This window comes from Rhea americana, unplaced genomic scaffold, assembly GCF_003343005.1.
Source record: "Rhea americana isolate MKP2758 unplaced genomic scaffold, rheAme1 scaffold_119, whole genome shotgun sequence".
NCBI classification, from domain to species: Eukaryota; Metazoa; Chordata; class Aves; order Rheiformes; family Rheidae; genus Rhea; species Rhea americana.
The window spans coordinates 8,940-36,225 of NW_028185250.1; the positions used below are offsets into that span (position 1 = coordinate 8,940).

Here is a 27,286-nt window from a genome sequence, read left to right on the forward strand (position 1 = left end):
TTGTTGACCACCATATGTTTATTTTTTTAAACAATTTACAAATGTTATATTTATCCAAGCAAACACATTTAATACTTTAATCTTTAACAAGCTATACAAATGAGAACCATCACACTAGAACTTTTAATAGCTCAAGGACCATTCAGGGTAGGCATGCATGTGTTGTATCACATGAAGCGAGTCCAATTCCTGACACCACGGTTCTGATCTTCTGCTTCTTCAGAGCTGGCCAGCTGCTAAATGATTTAACACAAATAGTTACTGGATCACAGTACAATGAAATAAAGCCCATTTCAAATCATGTAAGTGACCTCAATATGTATGGTCCAGGCGTCAGGCCACAGAGCCTTACCGATTAGTCTTCTTCTCCAAAAGCCAGCCAGGATAGTTTTTCCTCCCCTTGCTTACTGATGTGGCATCCATACATGTGCTTATACAATACAATAAAACAGCTTAAGTACAGACATAATACAACAGTAATTGCAAATCACAGAGACAGATAAAACCAAAGAGACCTGTAATGACACAGTGTGCATTTCAAAGAAGTAAAAAAAAAAAAAAAAAAAAAAAAAAAAAAACATGCATTACAGTTTAAAGAAATTATCAGTTTCATTTCTTCTGCAAGAGTCTCCATTTCCTTAACTTCTGAACGGCTGTTCTTGAGCTTGTTCCAGAGACTGGGCTACTCACGATGCTACTGACAGAAATGGGGTGAGCTGGAAATCATCCGAGAATTGTCAAAGAATAAAATCCCCCAAAATAAACAACAAGGACGCACGCATTATAAACGAGAGATTCCATTTTAATAGCAGAGTGTAGAAAATAAATTGGCAAAAAATTTCACATGAAAAAACATTTTACACAATTAATTATGTACAGAATAAAGTGTGTGTCTGGTTTCTGATGACGAAAGTTTCACTTTAGTCGAGTCCTCCTGCAGGATGCAAAATACACCTGAAGCCCTCAACTGAAACAAAACAAAAAACAAAAACCCAAAACAAAAAACATATACATAATCCCAGCTCTGGCTCCGCAAATATTGGGATAGGCTGGGTTCATTTCAACCCACTGGGCTTTCTGCTAAGCTTTCAGCAACTCCTGAATTTCTTGTAGTTTCCGAACTACTGTCAGCAGTTTCTGTTTGCTCAGTCTTCTTACCCTGGATGGTGCATACTCCCTTGCCTCCTGAGCCACCCTCTTTTCCATGCATTTTTTTGAGCCCAGGAAGGAAAGTTTCCACGTGTCCAGAAACCTCACTTTCTGCATTGTCTCCATCACAGCTCAGTGATGGCATTTCAGCAGTGCCATCTTTGCTCTCCTCTACTCGCAGAGGTATCTCAGACATGGGAGAAACGCCTTGCATTTCTAGAACTGGCATGACCTCTTCTGTAGTACTACTATTTGAGGATTGCAATCCAAGTTGTGACACAGTTGTTTTAGAAATCAGGGTGCAAAACTTTTCTTCTCGATTACCAGAACTTAATGTAACAAAATCAGTAACCTCTGTTCCATTCACTGGTTTTTCAAGGCCCAGCTTGTTAGGCTTACTGGGCTCCAGTGTAATTGATGCAATATTTTCTTGTTTTGAGACAACTTCAGTATTCTCATTTAAAAGGCCTGCTGTAAGGATACTGAAGTGTTCACGCTTTACCTTAGAATCTCCCAAATGAAAATCAATGCTTTTGAACTCCAGTTCTGCTTTCTCAGAGGGAGTCTCRTTATGCTTCACGTCTTCTGATTTCAAGGAATCTTTTTCACTGTCCACACTGATATTTAGTGAGATACTTTCAGACTGTTCAGTGTTAAATCCTAAGTGAGTGGTATTCAGATGAAAGTTGTTGCCTGCTGAGGTTCTTGCAATSTCATGCTTTATTTCTGTAGGGTGGATCGGTCCTTCAGAAAGATGCCCTGCATGGAAATCTGATAGAGCAACTACTGACTCTTGGACATCAGAGTGAGTCCTAGAAAAGCCTACAGTCCCTACTTCTTTTGCATCTCTCTTGACAAAAACATCATCTAATATCGCATCAGATCCAGTGTGTCCTAAAGATTTTTTTCCAACTTCAACTATTAATTCTACACTGGATCTGAGTTCAACAATGTTTGCTGTGCAGGAGTTGACTAACCAAGAGACTTCCTCCTTACGAGTTTGGTTACCTAATACTGCATGGCCTGAAGGTTCACATCTAACATTTTCTTGTGCTTCTAACACACTACCTCTAGTTTGCCTTGCGGTGAGACATATGTCTGGCTGTTTCTCTTTCAAATCTGAAGCATTAATTTCATTAGAATCAGTTTTTATTTCTACATCTGGAGTACGTGATCGTTGCCAACCACTTTCACAGCAAGAACTAGGCATTATGACCTGTTCTTCTCTATTACTTATTCTGGAAGCATCCAAATCACCTGGGCTTGTTGTCGATTCTAAAAACTTATTTCGTGTTTCTGAAATCTGGGAACCTTCACCAAGGACCTCCGGCTGAGATACTTCCAAAGAAACACTTTTCAACTTTACATCTTTTAAGCAGGCATCAACAGAATTCTGCTCTGCCATTGATGKCAGAGCTTTTTCTTCTGATGAGTTTACAGAATCACAGAACAAGGCTGGACTGTCAGCTTCTGAATTGGTTCTACAACTTTCACTTAACTTTTCCTCTGCCAAATRGAAATCTGACAGATTCGGAATTTCATTCTGTGTTTCAGGCAATGCAGTCTTCAGGYGTTCTAAGCTAAGCTCAGACTTTACTCTTCTAACTTCCCAGTCTTTCATCTCTGCATCTTTCTCCAAGGTACCACGGATATTTGTTTCAGTAACTGCAGTATTATTTGCATCTCCCGGTCCAACTTTCTTTTGGACCTCCATCGTATGTGGATCACAGGGTTCCTGACTGACTGCTTGCTCTCCACTCACTTTATCCACAAGTCTTATTTCTGCAGGCATCTGGACACCAGAATCAGGTTCTGATTTAGGCCATTTTGTGACTGGTGTTTCTGGTTGTTGTAGCTGGAGTGGTTTCTTGCTCATTTCTGCTTGATTCTCACCAAGAACCCAACTCCCTTTTACTTGATTACTGCACTGTGAGGAATCCTCCTCTTTCAATTTAGTCTGAATGTTTGTTGAAAGAGGAGTCTGGGATTTTTGACCTATGGAGTCCTGAATTCCATTTTCAACATCAGTGCTCATCTCAGTATGAAGTACTGAAGTTTCCTGGATTGCAATTTTCTCTAGTTCTGAGCTTCTTTCAGCTGAGTGGACTTGGCTAAATTCAGTAACTGCATTCTGGGAATCCTCTTTCAAAGAGTATGAACTATTACTTGTTCTAGAAATTGCACATAAGTCTGCAGATTTTGCTAGGGTAGAGTTTTCTCCATTTAGAAGTGTTGAATTTGCAAGCTTGCTGTCAGCTGAACCCTTTCCACCACTACTGTAGAAAATGTCATAGAGATCTTTCGCATTGGCTGTTGCCAAGCAAGAGTTTCGTTTCTCTACTTTTTTTGCCTGCTCATTAAAAGCAGTRGGTGGTGGTGGTGGTGGAGGGGGTCTCACAGGCATTGCCAGCATCGTCTGTTCGCTTTCAGACACACCTGGAGCTACTTCATCYGCAGGGATGACAGCAGCCTGCTGGACTGCAGGTGGAGGAGGGGGTGGAGGTGGTATATCAGAAGTCTGAGCAGTCTCATTTTTCTCTGCTGCTTTCAAATCGTCCTCTGTTCCTTTTAAAATCACCTCTTCTCCACCAAAAGCTTTTGAGATGATATCTGGAGGCAGAAGAAGATCTGCATTTGTTTCTTTTACCACTGGCAGTGGTTTGGTGGTAGCTCCAGAAGATTTTATGGATAAGAAGGTGTTCAAAGGTGCTGGCTTGCTTACTGTTGCAGCAGCAGATTTCCTGAAAATCATGGTGGGGACTGGTAAGCTGGGTAAAATTTTTGCTTGTGTTGATGTGGAAACAACTGGTGTCCATGGACTAGTGTGTGGAATAACAGTTTTCCCAGACAGCTTGATTTCAATGGGCTTGGCATGGAGTTTTCCAGACTGACACTTGTTCTCCTCTTTTTCTTTGCTTCCTTCTATACTTTCTTCCTTTGAGATAGCTACTCCTGAGTTTTTATCCTCTGTCTTTTTCCAGCTGAATTTTCCAAAGGAAGACTGACTTGGTGATTCCTTTTTTGATTCCTCTTTCTTTTCTTCCTTTTTCTCCTCTTTCTCTTCCTTTTTCAGTTTAAGTTTGATACCCATTTTTCGCCCAGAAGAATCTATTTTTCCTTGAGTTTCATTAGTCCCTTCTCCAAGCTCTGGGATGCTCTTTGTTTCCTCTTTCTTTATTATTTTTGCTTTCTTCTCATCCTTCTCTTCTTTCTGCTTCTCAATCAGTTTCCGTTTCAGCTCACTCTGCCGCCTGCGCTCTGTTTCCAGGACTACAGCTAATCCAGCTTGACGGTCTAGATTTCTCCTCTCTTCATAGAGTGGGTTTTCATCTATGTATTTCTGTGGAAAGAAATGGTACAATCTTAGCAACTGTTTCTCAATAAATAAATAAATAAATAAAGGTCATCACAGCTCTGGAACAATTCTCATTCATTAAATAAGTGCCTTTTCAACACTAAGAGAACAGAGAACTTCTTCCAACCAAGAAACTGAGATATTGCAAACCCCACATTCTGTAATTTAACGTGAAGTGGTGGCTTGCAGCAGTGCTGTCACTTTGTAGAAGAGTTTGAAAATCATCATTGGGGACTTAAAACCAATTTGAACTTTGTACAGATGGAAGATTAGTCTCTGTGTAGCAGGAAGTTCTGCTTGGTTAGTTCACTGCAAGACAGTGAAGGCAACCAAAYACACATACATTGAGGAGTCAAATGTAATTCTTAAAAAGGAAAGGAAGACAGACAGAGCAAGCAGAAACTAACAAAGGGAACAACTCACTCCTGGTACACCAGGTACCAACCTTATATTTCTCATTGTGGGGATGACTTTTCACATGCTGTTCTGCTGAGATTTGATCTCCAAAAAATTCATGACATAGCTGACAATAATATCCAGTGATGGGAATCAGAAACTCAGAGCCTGAAATGGCCAAAGAAAACAATCAGAGAAACAGAACAAAATAAATGGCAAGTTTTTAATAAAGCCAAATAAACATATCAAATAATAATGGCAAAACCTCCAGCAATGTTCCTGTTCACACTTTTGGAATTGGTAATACTGCTCTCCTTATGATTACAGAATGAGAAGTACCAGAGGCAAATGGATAAAATGAAGAAGCTTAATTATTATGGCTCAGAAAATTATTTTTAGTGCTTCTATATCTTAAAACTATCCTCTATTCAAGCAGGTTAATATTTCCTACAGTCCTTATGTATTTTTCATTTTGTGGTGTAGTCTGCTCAAACATTAAACATCTGGTTTATAAAAAAAAGCAAAGCACCTACATTTTCATTGAAGTTTAGCAGATGCATTCTTCTGTCTACAGAACCCACTATAATTGTCTAACACACAGCAGTGCATGCCTTTCTTGGGCACATATTACAAATTTAGAGATCTGAACTTATAATAGCTAACAGATTAATAAGCAAAGACCGATCACTGGCAGGCCTGTTTAGACCACTGACCGTGTTCAGTCAGATCTGTAATTTTATACGAATTCCCAAATCACTTACAGCCTCTTTCTAATGGCTTTGTTAGACTCTCTGTACTCACAGACTCTACTAAGTACACAGTACTGATCTTTCAGGGACAGTTCTACGTAAAATATATTGAAAGGAAGAGTCTGCTGCAGACTATATGAAGTACTTCGTAAGACCTGGCTGAACACACTAAACCATTATGGTCTTATTCGGAATGCTAAACTGCTTCAGAACCGCACTAAAGAAAAAATTGCCTAGCAATCAAAATAAAAACCCAACACTAAAATAAAAACCTAACATTAAAAGGAAAAGAAAGAACCATACTGTTTTCCCTGCACTCTCACTCCATGACCACAGGAACAACCAGGAAATGAAATCACTTGCCATTTGCCTAAGAACAAGGTACCTATATGTGCTCCTAAAACAAAATAGTTTTTCTTTCTCTGAGCAACTGGAACCTGCTGGAGGGGCAAAGGGAGATGACACTCAGATGAAAAAAAAAATTAACATACCTTTGGCAGGAACAGTTATCTTATCAATGCGTTTTATGGAGTCTTGTTTGGTCTCGCTCTGGGTCTTCAAAGCCCAAGGTCTGTTGTAAGGATCCAGGGTCTATTTGCACAGTGACAGAGGTATACAGGCTCATACATTAAACTAACAAGGCAAGTAAACTTGTTTTTCTTTTTAATATCCTTTTAGAATATTGAACTTAAACATTTGCACATTGATTTTTATTTATTTATTTATTTATTACAAGAACTATGTTTTACTCTTCTTCCCCTCCCCTTTTGAAATTTATAATGAGAAAATAACCTGGGAAAAAGGTAAAATACGATTGAGATCAAAGTGCAGATACCATATGAAACAAAAACCTCAAATATTAGGTCCAAAGTGAACTGAACACAAAAGCCCCATTTACACTAGTCAACACATGCTGGTAGTTGTAAGATTTGCTGAAGTCCTACATTAGGAAAAAGAATTTGATAAGCTGCTTCTTGGGTTCATTACTACTTCAGGCTCTCTTGTAAAATGTAGTTCTGTGATGTATGTTTTGGTGTTAATCTTTATAGCAATATGAAACGCACTTAGTGAAAGAAGCCTAGCACATACCTGTCTATGTTTCTTATTATGCATGTGTGTGAAAAAGTCAAACATGGTCCCGCAGATGGTATTGCAGTCTTTGCACCAATGGTTCCCTGCATCATAATATTCATAAATATTGGCCAGCTGGAAAGGATGTTTGGATGACTGTGAAGAGGATTCTGCTGGCTTCGGGCTTCTACCTCTGGATTTTTCATTAGTCGTTTTTGACTCCTATATTGAACAAAAGGAAATACTTCTCTAAGACACAGTAGAACACACATAATGCTCTGGAACTCAGAACCTGCCTCCAGCAGAAGCCATACACACRCAAAAAAAATATATATCACCTGCTTTTCAGCGCCCAGGCTAATTCCACCGTTTCAGAGAGCTGGTATTGCCGACTAAGATGCTGCGTTGCCACAGTGAAGAGCTTCCAGTAAGGCTCCCAGATGTAATGGCTGGATGGTTGGCAGGTAACCAAGGAACCAATGAACAAATCCCCTATGGCATGCACCCTTCCCACTTTATGGGTTTCATATAAAGGTCTGAGTATTTCCAGTTTACAATACTAGTCAAACAATGCCAGGAAAACCTAAAAAGGTTACCCTAAAAGCATTTAGAAATTACTGTAAATGTAGCTTAGATGAAAGTAGAATGAAAAAGGAAGTGAGTTATTTGACTAGAAGCATTTAACTCAATCAGCTTAATCAGATTATTTGAAAGCACTTGAATTCTCCAGAAGACTCATGGCTTAATACGTAGGGAAACATGGCATTTTGTTAATTACCTAGATAAATCTGGTGAAGCATGTTGTGCCTAAAACACACATGTATTTACACTTACATTTATTTTTATAGAAAGACGCTTTTACTGTAAAACACGGACATTTCAGGACTCTAGCCAAAATTAGTATGTTTAGCTCAGAATCTTGATGTAAACACTAACATTTCAGAGTAGCAAAACAAACAATCCTGGAGATAAATAGTGAATGAGCCCTGCTGATTTGGATTATCAGTTCTAGATAGTGGATTGTGAATTTTGAGTTTTGATTTACATTCTGAATGGCCGAAAGCCCRACATGTTATCATTTCTAATTTGCACGGCAGTCTGGAAAAAATAACATCTTAACTTAGCAGACCCAAGTTAGTTGCACAATTTCCAAGTTATTCAATATTGGTGCCAAAACATTTTACTTAAGTAGATTCAGAACACTATAAAAAAACTGCTTTACATGAAATACCTTTTGATAAACAAGGACGGATTCTCTGCTATTAACAGCACTGCATGCAACATACACTGTAAATCAAACAATGAAGAGACACCCAGGCTGCTATGCACCCCACAGACATCAACATTGCAATCCAATCCCATTCTTAGAAATGAAGTAGGAAGTGACCCAGTGAATATTTGCTACAAGGACACATGGCTGACATTCTCTCAAAGAAGGAAAAGATCAATTTATGATCTACAGGAAGTGCAAGAAAGATTGTTCATGATGTCTGAGAAGTGTTATTTATTATTTACAGACATACACCCACTCTTTATATCCTACAAACTCTATCTCAATCACAACTTTAGAAAAGACAATGCTTCTCAGATAAAAAGGTGACAGCCGCCTCTAACTCCATCTTCTGCTTCTAAATTTAGCAGAAAGTAAATGGCAGGTATATCACAATATCTCAGCTCAGTATCAACAGAACCTTGAGAAAAATCTCAAAGGGCCTTTCAATTTRCTGCTGTTTAGAACTCAGAACAGATTGACTGTTTGGTACAACAAGACTAGTTTCACCCTTGCAATGACTGTGTAACTGTAACATACAAATACAGAYTGAGAGCAAGGGATTGCAAGATAGCTTACAAATAAACAGAAAGACATATATATGTTCTTGCCCTTAGCCTGGTCAAGTCAATTGATGTCAGTGTCAGAATGCCTGCACCATCTTTATTTTCATTAAAAAGAAGGGTTAACTATCAGAATTACAGACTGAATCTTGAAGACTAAGCTCAGTGTCCTCAGTGCCTGCAGATATCTGAAGATATTACATATTCCTAGCCAGAATACAGAATTTTCCATGTTCGAATAAGGAACTATGAAACAGGGATGAAGTCATTAGGAGTTTGGAGAAAAAAAAAACAACAAAACTTAAAATAATAAAAGATACATTCACACATGCCGTATCTCCAGAAAAGAAAGCAACATAATTTAATATGCTGTGAGATTTAACAAACATTCTTGCCCACTTCCAATGATATTGTGCCCGATGCAAATGATTTGTGAAAATAAGAGAATACCAGACTTTGAYGTTTCATGAAACAACAAAATCAAAACACAAAAACAAGCCTTAAGATGAAAGACTAGATGAGTTCTCTGAACCAGACCAAAACAAAACATAGGGAAAGTTTACAGGATACAGATTTCAATGACCTCGTAGGACATACTACTTTCTCTTCTAACCCTTTCCTCTCTGCAAAAATGCACAGTAAGGTCAGCCCTACACAAAAAACATCTACCACCTCCCACCAGCTATACCTGCTACATTTATATTTGAAGAGGAGGATAATCAGTCTCCTGACACATACATAACCTTTTAGATGCTACTGTTACCACATATCCTATTTCTAGAGTAAAAATTATCTTCTGGAATGAGTAAGTCTATTCTGGGGTCTCCACCACTCCATAAGTATAGACCATACCAGAGAGACCATAATGATGTCTACTGACATTTCTTTACAGAGAATGTGTAACATGTATGTAATAATGATGTTAAGCTAACAATCATATTTAAGTTTTGCCTGATTTRTTAATATCTTCACTTAGTGAGAAGACTAATACACTCCAAAAATCACAGAGTTTAGCTGCTACAAGCACTTCTCCTGGGTGGGCTATGCATGCCAGAAATGTAGGTGAGGGAACAAAAAAAAACAACAGAAAAAACCACTTGTCCTCTTTTTATGGAACTGCAACGAAACTGCTACACATATGCATGCTACTGTTCAACTCAACTAAAAACTCAACAAAACCAAGATCAAAAACAGTAAGTGGTACTGCAGTACCCKAACCTTGAGAGAAATTATAATCACTGATACACTTACTCTCACCTACATAAATGATCAAAATCAACATATGAGATGTGATAACAAATGACATTAAATGATTTTCTAGTAAATGTTTGGGAAAGCTGTCTCCCCAGTGCCCTCTTCTCCTAGTGGAAGGATTGTTAGCATACAAGCCAGAAGATTTTACCTTGTTGGAGGAAGATGTTTTCTCCAGACCTTTTGTATTGTCTGACTTGCTGTTCTTTTCTGAGGAATCTTTCGTTTCCACAGATGGTTTCCGGGATTTTTCAAATATGTTAATCCCCAGGATCTGGGCTACTTTATCAAGCTCAGATTGTTTCTTCTCTGCTGCATCAGATTCTTTATGCAGCTCTGAAATCTCTTTCATAATATTTTCTTGTAGCCTGTTCACCTCAACTAACAAGGGGTCCTTGTGTCCATCCTTCTCACGACGTTTCTTCCTCAACATCTCTCCTGAGCCAATCAAGGAAGTAGAAGAGTTGGAAATGCAACAGAAAAGGAGTTATAAGATCTGTACAACTATTCCAGCAACAAGTAAAATACTAATATAAAATATTATGATTAAATTTTGACTAAGCTGTGAAGGCAGAACTGACTTTCAGGATCAGAAAGACTAGATTTGCAAGATCCACCTCTATAGGGGTATATATTAAAGCAATCCTTAACAGAAGCACTGTAATCCTCAAGAGAAAGAACCAATTTCATAATCACTATTTTCTTGAGTGATCAAAAAAGCATACTTGTTTTGTGAGTTAAGATTAAATTAAATCCTGACAGGATTATTTCCAGAGGTAAGAGAAATTAATTTTTCCTTGGGTCAAACAGAAGTTGGAAAATGACATAAAAGAAGAAGTCAGTAATGTCCAGAGAGGACTTGTCCTTCTCCAGATGAGATTCATGAAAAACTGAAAGGCACTCTGGCGAGTCTTCAGTTAGCATTTTTTGCTTTCTYTAAAGAAACACTAAAATGCAGAGAGTAAAATTCATTTAACCTATGAAGCTGTCAAAGAAGGTGCAAGTTGAGCAACTGCCTGCTTCAGCTAAACAGCTATATTTTGACATAATTACTATTCGTATACTAATTAGGCCATTGCTTTCTCAAGAGTTCTATAATGTCTAGGGCTTCAAAACATTAGTTTTAAAATACAGACTGTTATTCTGTTGGTCTTCACATCTCCTAGAAGATACTGGGATTTGTGACACGTCCCAGTGAAAAACAAAAATGAGGGTGCGGAAGGACTGTACCTTGTTGTTTACGAAGCCTGTCCAATTCAGTCTTTAAATAATAAAGCTTCTTCTGCCGTGCTTCCCGTTCATTCTTCAGTTTTTCTCTCTCTTCTATCACCTAAACAGATTAGAAGAGGGCTGGATTTTCTTCTCTTCCCAACACAAGTTAATGAGTATTGCATGAACGACAGCAAGGCCTCAGTTTGCTACTTTCAGAATATTAACCATTATTTTCAAAATGTTCTTAAATAAATATACCTCTTTCTCTGCATTTGCCAGTGACTGTATTCACACTTCAGCCCTATGAAGGTGATTTTTTCCTCTTGCCCGGTTTTAAGTAGGACAATTTATTAATGCTGTTGCTGCCACTAACATGTACCACTACATAAATTTCAGTTCAAGTTCTGTAATTCAACCATTGATATGACAAGACAAAGAATATGGCTCACACTGATCTATTAGCAGCTTATGTATCCATTTTTAAATGCAATATTTTGCATTTCCTAAAACTATTTTGCTTGTCAGACCATTTCCCAAGGCACTCAGGCTCAGCTGACTGCCTTTTTAGAGAGGTGAGTAAGCTCAGTGCTGACCTGCTCTTGAAAACTCATGCAGCATCTTTACAGGGGGCATATTTCACCAGTGACAAAAGACCCCAAAGCCCTTCAGCTTGCTTCTTGCTTTGACTCTGCCCTATTTTAGTTATTACTTAGGCTTTTGTTTCACTCTGATCTCAACTGTATTAGCAAATATATTCTGCATGCATAACTATCTGAAATTAAACACCTGGACGCAGTCAGTTTCTTGCTCAATAAGATAAACACCGGTATGGGGAGCTCATATAGAGATTTTTCATCATTTTTCATCAATTCTTGCAGAGAAAAACAATGAGTTAAAATGAAATAAGTTAAAATGAATCCTGAATAGTTCTTTCAGCATCCTCTCAAATTTCAGTTTTCAAGAGACAAATCACAATTTGTTACTTTCACAATGCTCCTAAACCTTAATAATTGCTTCTTCCTCAAACAAACAAGAACTGATCCAAGGCCTTCTCTTCACTACAGAATCACTASCACTCTGCTAGAGTAAATGTTGGCAAGGTCTCTAGAGCCGGCACAGCACAAACCAAAGGAAGGAGTTCTACCAACACAGTTAGCCTACCTCTTGAACACCACAAGATTAAAAAAACAATAAACAGAAAAAAAAAATCTGTTAATACAGCTATGATCATTCTGTTTTTTTTGCAAGCCTAGTGACATCAGCTGAAGGATGCAAGCTTTTATACTCCAAGCCACCCCAGCTACAGAAGCAAAATCTGTGGACCAGGCCCAAGCCAAAGAAATCTATAGCACAGATGAAGCCCTAGTAGTTCTGATCAGATACATAAGTGAGCTCCTGGGTATGTCAGGGGCAGGAGGAAACCACGCACCTTCAGCCAACACAGTTCTCCCAGAAGTGCCCAAGTTCCATTAACACCAACATTCAACTGTGTCAACTGAAGAAATTATTACTCCTGCAAGCAGTTAAAGCTCACTTATCTGCTGGTGTAGCACTTTGTGTAAGCACTCCTCTTTAGGTCATTTCAAACAAAAAGCAGAGGGCCTATTTCAGACCAAAAATTGGAAGCAACCTCTTCTTTTGAGTCTCTTGGATCCAGCGGTCCATCTTTCCATGGTCTGATTTATTCTAAGGAGGGTGATATAACTGAGTAAGTAAAAATCCTTCAGCCTCTGCCATGTGCTGCTCTTCTATGAGCAGAATCTACCAACACAATTTATCATTAGCACAGCTATACTGAAAGAGTCTCTCTAATGCAGATAYGTCCCTATTCAGCAACAAAGATCAAATTAACACCAGTTTGAAAACCCAAACAACTGTAGGATTTTTCCAGTCTTTTGACTGGAAATCTCCTATTATGATTGACTATCATCTCCTATTATAAAATGTTATTCCTCCCTCCTCCCTAAAGACCATACAAACCCAAACGTAACTATTTAAGGAAAATACAAAATCCATTATCTAAAATGGTATCAGACGCATAAAGAACAATTTCCCTTAATTTCTTCTAATTTTGTGATTCTTATAAGAGGTAATTAAAACAAATGCAGAGGCAAAACTATATACAGCTGAATGACTGCATCCTTTAGTATGTATTTACGAATCTCTAATACAGTTATCGTTGTGGTGTTATTATACAGTTCAAACTACATATATCCAAGATATACATAGATCCATATCTTAGATATCTTCATATCCAAGAACATGCATCTCCTCAAATACAACTTAGATCCATTCTATCAAGCATTAGGCACCTAATTAGAACAGAAATTAGAACAGCTACTGAGCTTTTGAAATAAACAGGTATCTCCATGGATATGCTCTTTACTCAGATACCTCATCTAACTCATTGGACTAAAGACAGGCTGTGGTTACTGTGTGTGTGTCCAGCCCTAAGAACTTCAGCTTTCCACTTGCATTCAGCGGTTCAGCCATAAGCTAGAGGCATGCAGCATTGGGGGTTTTAAAGGTATTTTTTAAAACTATCACAGAGTACTAGAGACTAATGTCTGGAATCATTAACAAAAGCAAATTCAATCCAAATGTTTTTAAAATGGAACCATTCAGGCAAAAAAATGTGTATCTGAGAAGGAAAAGCCTTTATTCTAGCAAGCAAGCAGTTCAATATATTTTCAGGTATTAGAAAGAGCTGAAAAATATACACCAAAAAACAACATAGACTAAATTCAAGTGACTTATCCTAGTATCTACAGACAATATACTCACCTTCTGCTTCTGAGCTGCCCTATTTTTTTCATCCGACATCTTTTCTGTGGTATTTTTGAGAGGGTGTGAAGACAGTCGAAGGGGTACCTTGGAGTGAGCTGGAGTAGTGGGGACATGAACAAGCACGGAACCATCTCTTTTTAAATCAGGGACATCTTTTCCCATAGAGACTGTCTCAATCACTCGGAGATTAGGACGTGTCGGGTTTGCTGACATGGCCATAGTAAGAAGCCCATGAGCCTCTGGCATCGTAGGATTAGGCTGTTGGGTAGGGGGGTACATGGGCCAACCAGGGGCTGCATAAGCCATATAATGCCCATATGCATCATATCCTGGAGGGGCCATTGTGGGAGGTGGATAGTTTTGGGGCATTTGAGTGGCTGTGAACTGGGAATAATTGGGTATTTGGTACTGTGAAACAGAAGTGGGTGTAGGTGGTAAACTAGCAGGAGCAGGTGGAACTGAGGGAATGAGCGAGACAGAAGGAAGAGGCTGTTCTGGTGCACATGGGAGTATCTCCTGTCCCATTGGTTTGCTCTTATTATATTCTGTTTTTTGAAGAGTGGATGCATCTTTAGACTGCTGGAAAGAGACAGGAGGTGATGCTGAGCGCTGCTGGCCTGATTCTGGAGATCGAGTATCACTCCGGCTACGACGCAAGTCCCATGAGTCCAGTCTGCGAGGATCTGAAGAGCGACGATCAGGAGAACGAGATGCCAACTTCTTGCCATGAAGGCGTTCCTGAGTACGAACAGCCAGTTTTCCAATTTCAGCTACACCAATGTCAAGTCCAATAGTTTTGAGTAAGTCATGGATCTTTGCGTACTCAGCATTAGGCTCTTCTAAAGCATCCAGCTTGGCAGCTGGAGCAGCAGAAGGAGGTGGACTCACTTTCTGGCTTATTATCTCATTACCACAACTCACTGGGTTCTTCTGAACAGGGACAGATTCAGTTTTGGTATCTTCATCCTCATCACCATAAAGAAATTTCTCTTCGTCTTCAATGTCAGGAAAACTACGTCTCCTCTTCTCCTGAGCACTGACAGAATCAGCCATCATGCCCAGAATTCGGGAGAAACCACTGCCATCCTGACTGGCTCTCTCATGAGGCAGCAAAAAGTCAGTATGGCGATCAGCAGGGTCTGACTTGGGTTCTACTTTCTCCTTGTGACTTAAGAAGCTCCCAAACTTTTCTTCAAATGTGAAAGTGTCCTTTGGAGTCCCAGAAAGTGGGGTCCACTCATAAAAACCGTCATGCAGCTCCTTGTTTGCAGACTCCACGACAGAGTCTTTGTTAAACCGTTTGAGAAAGTTCTCCACTTCAGAGGCAAAAGGAGCCACGTCATTGCTCTGGGACAAAGAAGAATGACTAGAAAGAAGAGGAGGATCTTTGCTGGGAGCAGAACTGCTTGAAAAGCCTTCAGGCTGTAAAAAAGAGAAGTTATTATTTACCATAATGCTTGGGGGGGGGGTACTTACCTCAGAGAACAAAGAAAGGTGATAATTTCTCTTCAAGTTTACAATTAAAAAAAAGTTAGAAAAAACAATACACTTGAAAGAAAATGGAGAATATAAAACGAGTCATCTAGTGACTCTGGTATGTCACATCTAGCACTGAAAGCTTATCCAAGAAAATACATAAAATCACAATCATATTTTACTAGATTTTCTGGCAAGTTTAAGAATTGAAATTTTCAAATTTAAATCCTGTAAGATAAAGAGGTCTATGCTTTGAGTTTAATCATACACAAATAGGGTATCATGCCTTAAGACAGGTAAAAGCAACTATACTGAGCTTACTCTAGTCACTTCCGGCTGTCTGTCACAGGTTTACATAATTAATGCTATGCTAAGCAGGTCTTCCAAAAATACATGTTGGAACACTTCCTGAGATAAACATGCCACTTACAAAACAAGACAGATGAGTACAACAATCAAATCATCAGTGATATGCTAAAATGTGAGAAAAGAAAGTACTCAATTTATCACAGTGGTCCCAACTGGATACCACTCCAACTGCTCTAATTTTTAAACTGAAGAGGTATAGTTTGGATATAAACTAAGCAGGGCTGATCTCAGCCTATAGTCAAATGGGAAAAATCAAGGAAACTCAAGGGTGTTTTCAGCTAGTGGTACTAAGAATGCACCAGGCAGTTTTCTAAAACTGTACAGAAACAGAGACATTGTGACAGGCAGAGATCTTCAACCAATGTCCTGACTGTCCGGGCTGATAAAAGGCTCGTGGCACTTTCTATAAAGCTGGGCCTGATCTCAGCATCTTGGGCTAAATTTCAACAAGGACATTTAATTAGGTCTCAAATTCTATATACACATGATTCTTGATTAACTGCCTTCACAGTTGAAAGTTCCTAATGCAGTTTTAGCTTGCATAGGCATGCAAAAATATTATCTGTCCTCTCAAAGGACAAAATATATAGATTGGACYTCTCTGTTTTAAAAATCAAACTGAGCTGTAGCATCACAAAGCAATTGTTTTGGAGAGTAGAAATCTAAAGACAGAGAGATCAAACCTGAACAGGAGACTCTACTTCCATCTCCACTCGTTTCTTCAAAATTGATTTTTTGGGCATGGATGGTATTTCCTCAGGCCTATACGTGTATCGAGGCTCRGAATTCTGTAGTGTGTTAGTCAAACCAGGGATCACATAACCACTCTCTGAAAGATCATGATTCAAGTTTCTATTGCGCTCTTCTTCTTCTCTTTTCCTCCTGGCACGGTCAAGCTCTCTGAATTCTTCATTTAGGTAGGATGGGCTTGGGCTCCTACTGCGGCTTCGTCTGCGATAGTTTCGTGTTCCTGATGAGAAACCTTGATGATCTCCACTCACACCATGGATCTTCTCATCCTTTTCATACCGTGGCCGCTTTATTTCTCGTCCTCTCTCTTCTGGCCTTGATGGATAGGAGGATTTCCTGAGTTTGTCACTGTCTCTATCAGATCCACGAGGCAGCTCTTCTCGACGACCATAGTGTGGACTATAATCAGACCGGTGGAGGAAAACATCTCGGTTACAGTAGTCTTCATCATGTCTCGTGGTGAAGGGACTTGATGGTTGATTTTCATGTGATGGGTATCTCTCAAGGCCCCGAGGGCATGAGAGACCTCTGGTGAATATTGGACCATCCGCCATGTCATCCCTGCGTAAGAGAAGTATAGAAGTAGGTCCTCCAATCACAGTAAATTAAGTCTTACTCTTGCTGGTGAGTAACAAGTTTCCAAATCAGCTTCAGAATATCACCTCCATGATTAAACAGAAAGCAACATTTTATATACTTAAAGGGGAGGAGGCAGTGGGGAAGAACAAATGTTGCTTTTAATGGCATTCTACTTCCTTCCTGTGAAGTCACCTGCAAATAATGCAGTGCAAATAATCTACCTTATACTGCAAAAGGAGAGCCTTGAAACATTGATAGGAAGGGTTTATTTCTGCGAAAGAGAAAGACTACACATTAAAACAAACAAACAAAAACATTACTATAATGTTTCAGACCATGATCCCTTTCTTCACCTTACCCAGTGAGATGCCAAGGTCACATTTCATATGAATTATTCAAAGTATAATTCAATTTCATGCTGGCACACCAAACAAGATCTTTATCATATCTTTAGCTGCAGATAAACACCATAAATTCTAGCAATGTTTTCTGTTGGCAACAGATCTGTAAACAGGTCTGTCGCTAATCACATGAACCACTATACCCAAAACGAAGCAAAAATCTTCCAGAAGATATCTAAGAAAGAGAGACAGTAAATTTAACAGCATTATTCCTTTGTGCCAGCCCCTGCATTATTTACACAGTGGATTTCCATCTGGCGTACTACCAAAATAGCTGCATCTCTTGGAAGATCTTCTTTTGGACTGATGCCTACAAACACCACCAATTAGCAGTACTGTTCTAATGAAGCTCTTTTTCCCCACCTCCAGAAACTTTTCTGGGATTGGCCTTTAAATCAGGCAGAAACAAACCAAATTACTTTAAAATTGCCAACTCCTGCTTTCTTTGTCTTCATTCTCAAATATATCAAATTTGGCAAACTCCTCCAAGAACAAGAAACAAGAGTGCTGCTTAAGTGAAATCAATGCGACCAGAAACCCTAGAGAAAACTTTCTCCAAGTGATAAATGCATCAAGTTAGAGATAAACTATGCATGGCTGCCTGATTCCCMAAACATCACCACCTCCTACTGACAACATCCCCTTCATAGGGGGGCAGTGACAGAGGAAGTAGTGACATACATCATCTTAAAAACAAAGAAAACAAGCCAACCCCTCCTCCAGAAAAAAACCCACACAAATAAAATTACCAGACTAAAAAATACTGAACAAGACCAAGTAAGGTATTTTCAAGTATAGTTATCCTCACAGTTTATATAAACAAATTCAAGAACAAAATCAACACAAAATTTCACTTTACATTTTCCAGTATCTACTCTGATCTGCATTGCTTCAAATARTCTCATAAATTATCGAATGTTTTATCCAGTCCAAGATGCACACATCTTAACATACTGAGAATTTCATTAGTGTCCTGTGGGTCAGAATACAGGTATACACAAATATCCACAATATTACACAATACCTCTCCRCTCTCCAGCAAACTACACACTTCCACCCCCTCCAAAAGCACCAAAACACCTAAAAAGTTGTTGGAATTAGGTTTCATATATGAATGCTGCTGTTCATAGACTATATAAAAGTATTTATTTAATTCTGTCAGCAAATGTCTCTTTCCACTGTCACCATCACTCTTCCTTAGATCCTGCTATACCTGGACAAATTGCATGAACACACCTTGTGAAGTAACAGATGCATTTCACCACATACATTCAGCTGACTTTTGTGCAAGTAATTCGCTTGTGTGATTGCCAGGTGTCACCTGCAATGCAAATGTGCTGACTGCACTGACAAAACAATGGAAATATTTAATCACACTTTGGAAAGAAAAGAATAGCAAATCTAACATACTTAAAACCAGAAAGATATTCCAGAAACACTCTGAACAGAAGTAAATTTAAGACAGGCATATCAGACGCAAAGGCTAAATACACGTGTGAGTAAAAGGATTATTTGCTTTACAGAAACWGAGGTTCTTCAAAATGATTTTTCTATAAATGCAGTCCAACAGAGATATGTCCCTCTTGGTAAGTTTGGGTGTTTTTGTGGGGCAGCAACGTCCACTGAAGGACACTGCAACTTTCAGAGAGGATACAGGGCAGTACCAGTCCAACTATCTCTCATGTCTTCACCAATATATAATCTACAAATTACTTGACTTTACAGTAGGAAATCACAAACTACGTACTGACAATGCCTCAAAGAACCATGACTACTGTAAGGTAAGTTTGCTTTTTGGCAATTTATTTATTTATTTGTCTACACAGAAACAGAAATAAGCATTGATATTCTGCTATCAGCATCCTACTGGACTCCACCTAAACAGCCAGTCTTTGAACAGGAAGCCAAAGGAGTCGTTCGAATGCAGCCAACTGTCACTCTTGATATTATGCCAAATTGCCTATTTCAGAGCACAGTTTAATATAGACCAAGTCTCTGCAGTGATATGGTCTAAGCTTTTGAACTAACCTCAGATGMAAGAATTGCTGGGATGCTCTGAATAGCTTACTTCTGCTCAGAGAGTAGTAGAATATCCTAAAAATACTGAGAGAGGGGGAGATGGAAGAGAGGGGGATAAGATATATTCTTCACTTTGATAGGGATGGGACTTCATTTTGATAAATTCTAGGACACAAAAAAGGACTAATATATTATTCTGTTGAAGTAGAAGATGAAAGCTGCTTTAGGGGACCTGGAAATCACAGGCCGGTGGTGTTCAGTATGCTTACTTAGAAATGTGCAGGAGATCACCTGCCACAGAAACTTGGTGCAAATTCTTACAGATGTTTTAGGATGAACCTGCAAGTGGACAACCACAGGGAAATTCTCCTGGGGCATCCATGAATCCACTGAAGGAGAATCCAAAAGCATTCCTGAATCCAAAAGCACCCCTGAAATGTGTCCTTTGATATTTTATTTCCTTCACAGGCTAATGAACTCCTCTAGCATCCCAGGGATCCTTGCAAATTCCAGAGAATCATTTGTAAAACTGATTGCTTGAAGTCTCTGAGTAGCTCAAAAAAATATCTGAGAATAAATAAATTCAGAAATGTTTGCTCCAATTGCTTCAAAATCTGAAAAGACATTCTCAGAAAATACCCTACCTTTTTTAAAGTAAGAAAGACTATGCRCCCACTAAGAATATGACGTGCTCAGTATCAAAGCTAATATGTTTCAAAGCAAGAGCTACTTTTAAAGCCCAGAGACAGATACTCAGTCAGCCCCCCAGTATCAGGGTAGCTTCTCAGAGGGAAAAAAATGTAAAGAAAAGAAGGTATAAACAAAGCGTTTAACCAACTACAAAGCAGCCTTTAAAAACAACCAAAGAAATCTGCAAGTTAGAATGAGCAATAGGTAGAGGCTTTAGGAAAAGCTAAGAGATGACCAGGTTGTCACACACTTCAAGGTTCTGGACAGTGAGCACAACACAGAAAAGTGCAACCTACACAAACACACTGGACAAAAAAAATGTAAAACTTAACAACATGAAGCTATTGCTCCTCTACACAACAAGTATATGGGAAACCACCTGAAAATTGAGGACTATTTTGTCTCACTTTCTCTTCTCATTCTGATTCATCTGTCACTTTTATATCAGGAGTCTGTTCTGACCATCTTCTTCTACCCTCTTTTTTTAAAAAAAAAAAAAAAAAAAAACTTATAATGGCTCTATACCACAGATAAAGTGAAAGTTCTTTACTTACCAAAGAGATAAAGACCTTCACAGTAATCATTTTCACACTTACGATAAAACAAAGTTTGTGGTATGTGATGCTGCTTCTAACCATGAAGCACACCCACAGAACAGGACAAATATAAAACCTCCCTGGAGAAGAAGCAATGGGGAATCCCTACCCCCTTCATTTGCCAGAGCAGTACAATACCAGTTCTCCTACATACCATTTCCTGCTCCCTYCAACCACTGTGCTCTCCCCTGGGTATATGCACCAGTTTCACTCCGACTGCACAGGGGATTTACAAGTGGAACACTGATCCCAAGAGAACAGAGATAAAGGTGTGAAAGTTGCCGTACTGAAAACTAAACTCTCATTTGGTTTTCTACACCTGGTAAAACTTACTCTTACACTTGAAAAAGACAGGAAATTCTCTTASAGAATTCTGCTCACTTCCCTCTTTTTTTTTTTTCTGTTTTACAGCTGGGGATATTTGCATCAAAAATGGATATTTTACTGCTTCCTTTCCGTTTGATGCTTATCCCTGACCTGAAATTGTGACTGGTTGCTCTGGCACACAAGCTACTCCACCTTTAACTTCTGCATTTCAGCTATAAAAAAAGCAATTTTATTTGCACAAAGTTGCCATTTTACTTCTTTTGCCTTGTTATACTTTTTCTCCTACTAAAAGCAAAGATTTCCAAACAATATCTACTAATATTTACATTTCACTGTTCAGAGCAGTATTTGCAACATTCAAGAAGTCTGTATATTAACTATGTGTCTCTTCAATCAAGGGACCCTAAGTATTCTGACACCTTTTTATCATATAYGATATGATGTCGGACTACATTCACTTCCCCTCAGCAGGGCTTTTAAAGCCCAAACAATACATTTTCTTCAAGCTACATGCGGGCTTTCTTCTGGATTATTCTGAAAAAAAAATCAAGAAAGTAGGTTGTTCTACCAATAAATGAGAAAGCTGAAGCTTTACACTATCCATAAACAACCTTCCTTTACATTAGAATCAAGTAGGTTCAAAAGAAACTGAAGAAGGTGGCTTAAGCTGTGAAACTCCTTACTGAAAAATACTCTCTTCACTTGTAATTTATATGGATTCCATGAACAGGTGACAAATTCACAAACGAAATATCTGTTCAGTTATTATGACCACAAACAGCAACTTTTATTCAGGAATTCCCCAAACCTCAAGTTGCTGGAGGCTGGGGGAATATTCCAGGGAAGCCTCACTGCRTGCCTGCCCTATTCCCTTTTTTCCCAGGCTGCAGGCCCCTACTGGAGACAGAACACTGGGCTAACTAGACATTTGGTCTCACCCAGTACAGCCATTCCCATGTTCTTACTGTTTCACACTTGAATCCCCATTTGCAGAGGACCATACCTGTCACTCAGGTTATCAATTGGTGAGCCCAGTCTATCAGGCAGCCTCCTTCGCTCTGGTGTGCCAATGCAATACCGGTCATTACCAACAGTAATCCGCAAACTCTGCTCCAGTGAAGATTCAGAGCGGAGACTCGGTGAACGTCTCTGTAAATTGAAGAAAGAGTGCAAGCCCGTCAATCAGAGAATTTTAATCTCAGCTACAGAAAGGCGAGTGACCYTGCTTTGCTTAACATATGAGACTTGGAGTGGACGGATCAATAAAATAAAATAATAAAAAAAAAGAAGAACGTTTGTTCTAAACACCTCAATTGTCTCTAGTTGCTAAAGAAAGGTGAGAGCACCAAGTACTATGAATTTCTCATACCAGCTGCCAGCAACAAGCTCTATATTTACTTTAGCTAGAAGGGAAATTTTAAACTCCAAGATACCTTTAATAGACTACTATTTTCGAAGGTGGAAGAACAGAGAGAATTTCAAGAAGTCCCAAAGTTGCTCTTCGAAGAGGAGACAGCTAAACAAACATTGCATAAAAAAACAGTGCCAGGAATTTCTTAATAAAAGTGTCTGGATTTCTGTGCCTTTCCAGCTCTAATAACAACATGAACCAAAGGATAAACCACTGCAAACAAAGAGCTTCCTAGCACTGATGTTTCCAACAGTTTTCTTGTTGCCTYATGCTGCTTTCAGCAGATAAACATGACATAATAATAAAAATGCCAGAGACCTTCTACAGTAGAATTCCCATTAGCTGTTAGAGCTAAATCAGAGTTAAGTAAATTRCCCTTGAAAAAGTTACAGTAGAGAAGGCCTGAGCTAACTGCTTCTAAACGAACCTCCTTTTGGAAACATATTCAATATAGAAAATGTCATTACTATTAGTGTAAATAGTTAGCCTCAAATCTTTCTAGAAAACAGCACCAGAATCCATGAATGATTAAAATAAGGGGAGTTCTGTAAGAAACAGATGAGGTTGTCAGAAGACAGAGATACTTATTTTTTCAAACCAACATGGTTCAGGCTCCGCTTAACAGGAAGTAATGAACCAGCTTCAGTTCTGCCAARCCAGTCATGCACTGCATATTGCTTTCACAGGTGGAAACCATAGCAGCACGCTGCAGGTGCACAATACTGTCTGGATCCAAACTGTCCACCATGAGAAGATGCAGMAGGTTCAGCTCAACTCTCCAGGAGACTAAAAGGAGGACAGTATACAAGAAAGCAAAAGAATTCCCTCACAAACGTGCCTGAACAAAATTTACTTGCAGTACAAATCTACGCTAGAATCCATTGTGCACATAACCTTGTTCTAAGATAACATGTTATCGATTTCTGATTTGCTCCACTAATTTGAATCCAAGTATTTATCAGAAGACACTCAAATTACTATCTAAGAGCTACCACGCTGAATAGTACAACACTGGAAAGTCTGGCTGAGCTATAACATAGAAGGTGCATGTGTCTCACACAAACACACTTTAAAGGCTCAAATATGCCCGGTCAACACTGAATTTTGAGGGCTGCCTGTAGAAGTGATTATCTTGAGGGGCATCTTCTTGCCATTAAGACTGTCAGCAAGTTGGGCACATATACGACAACCATCTCCAGAAACTGGACAGAGAGAAGCRATGATGACAACTCAGAAGAAACTTCATGGCAAAAGAAAGAAACATGTAGAAAGTTTGGGATGTTAAACAYGTAGCAAGTTAAATCGGAAATGCAGACAACTGCCTGCCTAAAACCCAAGTTTGTGCAAAGGAACAGAAGGCACAGGACTTTTTACTGTTCCTGTGCTGTTGCCAACAGTACTCTAAAACCTCTGTAAGGTACAATAATACGTACATGATCCCCAAACAGATCTCCCAGAGACAGCAGTTAAAATGATTCCTATTTGAATTCTGTGGGGTTTTTTTTGGTTTCAAAATTTTAAGTTTTAACAGCTTTTCCATTTGTAAAGTCAATCAACACTACTAGTCAATATTAACCTCTGAACTGTACTACTTCTTTTTCCCTTCCAACTCCTAAACGGTAGTTACCCTCTGCTAAAACACACAGGCTGCATAATAGCTCTTCATTTTGTCTTTCTCTRCTGATGCAAAAATATGCCAGTCCTCTATTTTCAGCTAACTTTCTTACAAGAAAGCAAAGGAGCTAAGAGAAACTATAAAAAGAACAACAATGCAGGTCAGTAGGGACAAGTACAAGAATGTGGCAGCCTTGCAAGAACAAATAAAATCCACCAAAATTTCTCAGTGCACAGCTTTGACATCCATCTTTTTCATTCCAGTTTTCAATACTTCCCCAAATCTTTGCTATCACTCCACACTCTTCCAGCTCCCACAGTTTTCCTCAACTACAAAGAGACTTACCCTACCAATACCTCTAATGTCCAATATACAGCTCCACTGGTATTCAGCGTCCCAGTTATACATAAGGAAACGGGCAACAACGCTCTGCCACCCTGAGAACGTGTGCACCCCATCTCAGAAATACAGCTCTCAGAATCAAGAAGAGGGAATAAGAAACTTCAAAGAACTGTGCCTCGTCCATAGCCCAATTCATATGAAGTGAACGGACAGTAGCTCCGACACGAGCTCAGAGCTCATTTTTAAATATTTTCTGATTTTCAATCCCATGCCCTTATCCCATCAGTGTCTTCATTCCACATCCTACATCTTCTACCTACCTTTACGCATATACATCCCCTCCTTGTTGCAGCTTGAATCCCTTTTCATCTCAGTCCTCTATTTCAACTCACCTTCTTTCAGCAATAGCTCCAAAAGTCCACTTACATGTTTATGTAACCTTCCTCATTTCCTCACTTTATATCCTCAAACTTCCAGAGAGGGAGTCTTAAGTAAAGTCTAAACTTTACTAAAACTTTCCCTGACCCAACATCACTGCTACTTGCTTTGTTTTGATCACACTTAGTTCCACAGTTTGGAAAACATCAGCATAAGCCCAGCTTTTATTTGTCTCTAATTAATGCTGATTTTCTAAACAGTACTTCTAAAAAGTAAAAGCAATCTGTCTGCATACTTGCTGCTTTATAACATCACTTTCAAATAAACAGTGTTAGATGGATGAACACTTTTTACTGGACAAACTTTCCGTGCAAAAAATGTGTACAATATACATCCTCTGAGAGTTACCTACATTAGGCTTTAACATATCCCCAAGAGTGCACAGTTCAGGTTCAAGAGCTATATTAAATCATACCTCATTATTGTGATAGCTGTTTCCTAGAGAAAGTTTTTCCTTAAATATAGGAATAGTCTTGTTGTAAATAAACAAAAAAATTACATTTAACAMTACCATTCACTACAAGCTAACTCGCTAGAGCCTAATTTCAAAGATCAGTAATTTTTCTATCCTTCTTCCACAAAATTAGAGTAGGCAAGAAAAATATCAARAATCTGGGACAATTTGCTGAGATGACTACTGTAGTTTGGAGCAAAAGGCTGCAAAAYACCTCTGGAAGAACAGCATTTGCGACGAATAATGTTTGTGTAAAGTGTTAACAGTTTTTCTGCAGGGGGACTAGAAGGCAGCAAGTCAAAGACTCCTTCAAGTCTGAACCGCCAACAAGTTCAAGATTGGAAGTTTCCTTTACAACCTGCACAGGTACACAGGCTTGCATGGATGCAGTTAAACAACAGATTGACTGATGGTGAAGAACTTTAAGAAAGTTCTGCTCCTACATCTCAATTTTTCAGCTGCTCATTTACGACAATGTGACTGTTCATGAAGCTACAACACAAACTGACGTGACCCAGATTAAAAATGACCTCCWTTAAAAAAATTAATTATTTTCAACCTGGATCTTATTAGTAATGTACTAATGTACTGAGCTACCCCACAGACAGAGTAGGACAAYGCTGTAGCAGCCTAACAGCAAACAAACAGAGACAAATTTATCAGCCCATCTTAACTGTCAAATCCAACATTATCTTCCCATACCTTCAGGGYAGTTCACCTTTAAATAACAAATAGCTCCAATAGCTGAGTGCTAACTCCACTACAATCACCTATAATCTCTTCTGTGTCAAAGTCTCCAAGAAAATCCAAAATCCAACAAGAACCTGTACTGCCATCAAAAGAGACAATCTCACTCTCTCTTTTTTTTGGCCCTACCATGCAGTGAATCATAGCAGACAACATATTATTGTTGGATTAACTTTCAGCCAGATCGATTCCTCGAATCAGCTCATCCCGCAACTTCAGAAACACAAGCATTAGCACAAAGGAGGAGGGCAGAACAGACTACAGAGTGAAGGGAAAACAGTGAATGTACTGTTCCTTTTAACATACGCATATRCTGGATTAAGCGACCATGGAACAACAGCCTAAGATAGCACAAAACTAAAATCTCTTATTTCAGTGCAATACAAACACACAGTGAATCTACTATGCGCTGCCAATAACAGTTATCAGACAAGACAACCACAGCATCAAGGAGTAACCRCAGAAAGTGAATGGACGTCCTCTGTTCAAAAAACCTACAAATATACACTTTCGATTAGTATGAAGGTGTTTTCATCCAAGGTAGTATCACTTCAGATGCAAAAAAACACAGTTTCACATGCCCAGATCAGTTTCTGCTTAGATTGAGTAAGAAGACGCAAACACCTTTTGCCCAGTTCACACCACAAAGCAATGATTATCAGAGAGTAAGTAACTCTCAAGATGTGAATCTGAGAATCCCCTGTACATCCATGACAGCTGGAAGAACTCAGACAAAAACTCACTCAGCATCCTATTTCAAAAGTTATTGTCCCACAAATTAATCTATATTCATGTAACAGCATTAAGCCGTGTTTAATAAAGGAAAGTGACTATCTAGGCATCCTTTGCATCGGTAAGAGATAGCATCATCTTCGAGTCTCATCTAAAATGGCTCTAGCAGATTAAAAAAAATGTAACGGAAATAAGCGGGGRAAAAAAACATTTTAAATGGAAACAAGTGATTTTTCCCGCTTTGGCTGTTAGGAAGCAGGGGGAATGGCCCATCTCCCTCCGCAAAGGGAGCGCTCGAGGCCGCTGCGAGCGGGCGGGCGAGCGAGCGAGGATCCCGGCGGCGGCGACGCGGCGGGGCCGGGGCCGGCGGCTCTGACAGCCCGCGGGGCGGCAGCAGCCCCCCGCACCGCACGGAGCCCCCGGCGCCCTCGGGCACCGCGGTCGTTACCCGGCTGCTGCTGCTGCTGTCTCCGTGCTCGCTGCCCCGGCGGCCCCGGGCCGCCCCGGGCCCCGGCGCTCCCGGCGGCGACGGCAACC

The 27,286-nt window shown here is 39.3% G+C and overlaps 1 protein-coding gene across 1 annotated transcript; it reads right to left on the reverse strand.

Annotated features, from left to right (window-relative positions):
* ZNF318 (zinc finger protein 318) lies at window positions 1-27,284 on the reverse strand (the record flags this gene model as incomplete). The annotated part of the gene is made up of 10 exons (XM_085320730.1): window positions 1-4,489; window positions 4,950-5,068; window positions 6,141-6,240; window positions 6,739-6,942; window positions 9,956-10,242; window positions 11,035-11,134; window positions 13,801-15,225; window positions 16,332-16,959; window positions 22,014-22,159; window positions 27,198-27,284. Coding segments are annotated over 10 exons (6,525 nt in total), but the record flags the coding sequence as incomplete, so codon positions are not given.
* Between the last annotated feature and the right edge of the window lie 2 nt (window positions 27,285-27,286).